At 36.3% G+C, this 6,000-nt stretch overlaps 1 protein-coding gene across 1 annotated transcript in view; it reads right to left on the bottom strand.

Moving 5' to 3' along the window:
* Nucleotides 1–219: 219 nt before the first annotated feature.
* The window catches only part of LOC101893789 (homeobox protein invected), a 76,615-nt gene continuing 70,834 nt past the window's right edge, over nucleotides 220–6,000 (bottom strand). Inside the window, exon 2 of the mRNA XM_011297972.3 lies at nucleotides 220–479. Within this exon, the coding sequence (XP_011296274.3) occupies nucleotides 415–479 (65 nt within the window). The 3' untranslated portion in view covers nucleotides 220–414. The remainder of the gene's footprint in view (nucleotides 480–6,000) is intronic.

Raw genomic sequence — 6,000 nt, 5'->3', positions numbered from 1 at the left:
TTCTCCAATGTACGTTTGTATGTTACGCATCACTTTCAACTTAATGTCTTTTTAATATTTCGCTGTTTGTTTTTTTTCACCACCAGACATTAACAAGTCCCAACGGTTCAGTCGGTTATGGCTCAGCAACCTCGAGTAGTGGAATTCATTCATTCATTTATTTATTCTTTTTGTTGTTACTTGTAATTTATGTTGTTGTTGTGACTGTTGTTGTTTTATTTGATTGTTTAAACTTAACATGACTTTCGTTGACTTTCTGTCACCGGCTGTTCGTTTGTTTGTTTTGTTTTGTTTACTTTTTCCCATTGTTATATTTGACATTGTAATGGCCTCTCTGAGTCTCCTTCTCGCTCTCTCGCTCGTGCTTCAGTTCTGGCTCTGTGCGCTTCAGTTCAGTTCAGCTGAAGATCAACTTTATTCCATTTGGGGTTCACACAGCACAGCTACTTGGTAATTATTTATCAACGCCATTTGTAGCTCTAAATAGAAAAAAAATGGAAATTTAAATGACAAACCGAAAGAAGCGAAGTAACTGAAGTTATAGTGGCTTTTTGTGGCAGTTGAAGTGACAGTCGTCGAGTAAACGATGTCAGTGAGCATTTGTTTTTTTATTTTCTACGAAGAAGAGGGTGCTGCAATTAATTATATAGACAACCTGCACAAGTGTATATTTAAATAGTTCGTAATATATAGGCAATATATTTCTTTTGGGTATTATTAAAATAATGGGCTTCTAAAATCAATTGGTGCAACAAATTACAAGTTGTTCTTGTTTTTGCAACAAATAAACATTTCAATTCAAATTTGAAAATGAATGCTTTCCTTGGAAACATGTTGCATTTTCTCAACAAAAAATAATGAATGCTCACAATGAAATAATAATTACAGATTGCACTCAAATTGGCGACTACTAGAACAGATGTCATTTCTCAATTTCAGTTTTCCTGCAAACGATTTAAAAAAGTTAAAAAGTTGGTCGGGGCCGACTATATGACACCCTACACCACTATACATATTTAGTAGAGCTCCCATAACAAAATAATTTATTTGAAATAGATCATCCCATCAACCTTTGGCTTTAGAGCAGTTACAATTCGGTTCCAGAAGGAACGAATATATGGGAGGCATAACCAATTCTGAATCGATTTTCACTAAATTCGACGGAGAAATTTTAATTTTTTATGCCAAATAACATTGCATGATATCACTTCGAGAAGGATTATATTAAAAAATGTGTAACGGAACCGAGTTCCACAACATGGAAACATACGTCCCGAAATTTACTTCATTTGCACTGATATTAGCCAAATAATGGCACAATAAACCTGAAATCGGATTAAGCATATATGTGCGAGCTAAATCCAAATCTTAGCCGTTCTCTTAGCAAATGTATTATTTCCGAGCTTTATAAGAAATCTGGTACCAAAGCGCATTACGAATGTGGGGGACTTAAACAAAAAATCGGATATATGGGAGCTATAGGTATATCTGAACCGATTTTCTCCGAATTCGATGTACTTCCGTCTAGACTGAATTCCGTCGGATGTAACAAAATTCAGAACTTTTGGACTGATATTGGCCATAGGGTGGACAATTATCCCGAAATCGGTTGAAGATATATTTGGGAGCTATAACCAAATCTGAACCGATTTTGATAAGATTCGGCAGAGATATTTTTGAGCTGTATCTGATATCTGGCACCAAATACCATTGTTGTGAAGTGCTTATTACGCATCTGAGGGACTTAAACACAAAATCGGATGAAATTATATATATATATATATATATATATGGATCATATATCTGAACTGATTTTCACCAAATTTTATCTACTTGCTTTTAGACTATACTCGAATGGATGTGCCAAATTCGAGTCATTTGGACTTACAGGGTGAGATGAAAAAACTTCAACTAAATTCAGACTGCTGTCATTTCCAAGCCACTCGTCTGACAGCTGTTAAAATTATTCCAGTGACAGTTCATTACATTGTTTTCAAGCGTACAAATGCATTTTGTTGAGAATTTTCCAGAAAAGAAGTTATTCGTGATGGAATTCAAGCGTGATAGTGTGATTTATTTATATTTGGCTGGAAAGCTACAAGTGGCTATCGTTAGAGCACTCCAGCATTTTTATGTGAATAAATCCTTTATGTGTCGTACCATCGCTCGTTACCGTGATACTGGTAGCGTAGCCCGACGTCACGGAAGTGGACGGAAGAAAACAGCAACATCAGCAGAAATGGTTCGAAAAGTAAAGAAGCGACTTGTTCGAAACCCGCGCCGCAGTGGCCGAAAAATAGCTCGTGAGCTGAACATAAAGCAATATTTGTTCCGGCAAATATTGAATAATGAGCTCGGGGTAAAGCCATTGAAATGCCAAAAAGTGCAAGTACTTACACCGAGTTTACTTAAAGAGTTGCTTCGCTTGGCCAAAAGTGGTGAACTGCCGAATTTGGATTTCTTCGATGCGAAAACATTCGTTTTCCAGCAGTTTGTAAACAAACAAAAATGATGGTGTTTACTTGCAAAAGAGGTCAGCTGTAAATGTGTACCTTCAGTTAGCCACCAGAACTCAAGCGCCGGCTATGGTGATGGTGTGGGCCGCCATAATAGGCGATGATCGCTCTCCGCTCGTATTAATCGACCGTAGCATCAGAATAAATGCCGCATATTATCGCGAGAATATTCTAGAGGGTGTATTAAAGCCTTGGGCACGCAAACATTTTGGCCGCAGACCTTGGACATTCCAACACGACTCAGCACCATCGCACTCAGCACACGCCACTCAAGAATGGTTACAAAATCAGATTCCTCGCTTCATTTCCAACGCACAATGGCCACCAAAATCTCCGGATACCAATCCGTTGAACTATTGTGTCTGGAGTATTTTAGAAAGAAAGGTTGGCACTAAAAAATACCAAAGTGTCGATCACCTCAAGCAAGCGCTCCGCCGGAAATGAGCCAAAATATCGCATGGCAACATTCCGGCAACGTGTTTCATTGTCCGTGTGAAGGCCATAATTTTTGTCAAAGGTGACCAATTCCGAGAAATCTAAAATTATTCTAAAATTTGATGCTATTTCCGACATTTTTTGCTTTATTTCAATATAATTAAAAAAAATTAAAGATTATGGCGTTTGACTTTGTTACAGTTTTTTTTATCTCACCCTGTATGTTGCATCCGATTTGGGGTCAAAGTTCCTCACATTCGAAATATGCATTCGAAAACAATGATATTTGGTACCAGATATCTTATAGAGCTCAGAAATACCTTTGCCAAATTTTATCGAGAACGGTTAAGATTTGGACAGAACTCCCATATATATCCTTATATACAGTATCTCAAAAGGTACCGTAATATGGGGGCTAAAAAAATTTTTAGACGTATACTAAAGTCATTCTGGACATGGATAATTGAATTACAGCTCCGGGCACAGCATTCATAATCGTTGATAGCACCTGTGACTGCATCCGTATAAATTTTACTCAGACCTGTTTGATACGCTTCTTGATCTAGAGGCTCTCCTTTTCCCCTTTATACAACATATACGCCATAGTATGGATGAGTCCCTCGTGTTTACATGTTCATCGATGTACCATTATATAGGAGCTATTCTAAAAAAACTGAATAGAACTGAAAAATCTGCCAAATACAAATCTTCTGAGAATTCAGATGAAAAATATGTTCAAAATCATTTTGATAGCAAGTATAGAGGAAGAGGAGGGGGTGGGTACCGTATTGTAGTGTTTACTTTACTTGGATAGAGGAAGGTGGGACCTGTTTCGAACTCCAAACAAAAATGTTGAGAGAATTCCGTTAAATAATGTACTTCAAATCGTCCAAATTTCGTCAGACAAATATACCACCTTAGCGAACTTCAAATAGCTCCTTTCAAAAATTTTGTCGATAATATATCTTAAAAAATCATCAAAATACTGAATGTTGATAGTAACGGGGTATATCGTAGCTGTAACAAATTGTGGACCTGGATAGACAATTATTACACTTAGGTTGTGTCTACTTCGTACTCTAAATAACAAATTTCCGTTAAATTATGTATCGAAAATCTTCCAAATACCGAATATGGGGTGGTACCGTAATATGAGTGCCATATTAAAATTTGGACCGGGATGGCCTATTTATTTGCCTCAGAAGATGGGTTCTTCAAATGCCACCTTTGCAGAATTTTTGTATCAAAACCAGTAGAGAAAGTCTTAAAGTCGGGCGGGGCCGACTTCGCCACTTTACTAATTTAGTAGAGCTCCGCATAACAATTAAAAGTTTTTATGGGAGAATTCAATCATACACGCTATGATTACAATTATAAGTTAAAGTTCAAAGGACTAAATCTGTAGAAGCATTTGTATCTTTTAAATTCGGACTTGTATTGCCCGTTTGGTGCACAACTAATTTGAAATCTGATGAAGATATATATGGGAGCTATATCCAAATCTGAACCGTTCTCGATAAAATTTGGCAAAGATGATATATTTCCCTGAACATCGTTGTTACGGAGTGCATATTACGGCTGGGGGTAATAAATACAACAAATCGGATGAACAATATATATGGGAGCTAAAGCTATATCTGAACCGATCTTCACCAAATTTGGCATACTTTTGGCATACGTTTGGTGCACAATAAAAGGTAAATCTGACGAAGTTATATATGGGAGCTATATCGAAATCTGAACCGATCTCGATAAAATTTAACAAAGGTATTTCTGAGCTGCATTTGATATAAATATTAAATATTGTTGTTACAGAGTGTATATTACGGCTGCGGAGGACAAAAATAACAAATCGGGTGGACAATACATGTGGGAGCTATAGCTATATCTGAACCGATTTCGATCAAATTTGGCATACTTATTTTCAGGCCTAATTTGGTTGTATATGCAAAATTCCATACTATTAGGGATGATATTACACGTTTGGTGCACAATAAAAGGCAAATCGGACGAAGATATATACGGGAGCTATATCTAAATTTTTACCGATTATCTCTAATTTCAATAGGGTTCGTCCTTGGGCCAAACAAATGTTGTTTGCAAAATTTCATCTCAATCGGATAATAAATGCGACCTGCATTTTGTTCACAAGAATACATGGACAGACGGACTGACATGCATAAATCAACTCAGAAAGTGATTCTATGGAGATCATCAAAAGGAACTATGGATCTATCTCGTTTCCTTCTCCTTGTTACAAATAAATGCACAAAGACATAATACCCTGATCACCTTATGGTGTAGGGTATAAAAATGTACATTCGTTCTGCATCATAATTCATAAAAAATTGCCCAGAAATTGTTTCGATTTCATTTACCTGAACTCAACCGCAAAACACAGTTTTTCTCACTTAACTGTCAATTGCCTGAACTCGTCATCTGTTTGATAGTCACTTACAGATTTTTTGCTGCCTCCATTTTTTCGAATATCTTCTCGATAAACTATTAATTTTTGTTGGTTGATTTTTTTTCACAGATTACGATTAAACATTTAAACCGCAACCAAAATATCAAAAATATGTTGCAATTATGATGGTAGATTTCGCAAAATGAAAAAAAAGAACCAAAAACTTCGACATGCCAGCAATGCAAAGATCATTGAATGAATGACCTTGTTCCCACAAAGGGGGGTTTGAAAAAAAACAATGAATAAACTACTCTCAAAATAATAATCAATATTGGTAATAACGAAATTAAATTGGATTAAAGCGACTAGAAGTTAACCGCAGACAAATGTTTATATGAAACCATAAAAGTATTTCATGTTATGGAGTTATTATTATGGCCAAGTCTCTGGGTATATGATTTTGTGGCCAAGATGGCCAAAAACAAAAAAGAATACTTCTGTGGAAAAGGTAAAGTTCCCCTGTGTAGCTATTAGCTTGCATATGCTTGATTTCTTGAGCTGGAATACTACCATACTTCCTTCCCCCATTCATGTTTTTGGTTTCATTTCATTGCTCTCGTCTTACCAACTTGCATGTCAATT

Source organism: Musca domestica, unplaced genomic scaffold (genome assembly GCF_030504385.1).
Source record: "Musca domestica strain aabys unplaced genomic scaffold, Musca_domestica.polishedcontigs.V.1.1 16, whole genome shotgun sequence".
Classification (NCBI taxonomy): domain Eukaryota; kingdom Metazoa; phylum Arthropoda; class Insecta; order Diptera; family Muscidae; genus Musca; species Musca domestica.
Note: the sequence above shows the minus strand (reverse complement) of the source record. Positions and strands in the feature narration are given on the sequence as shown.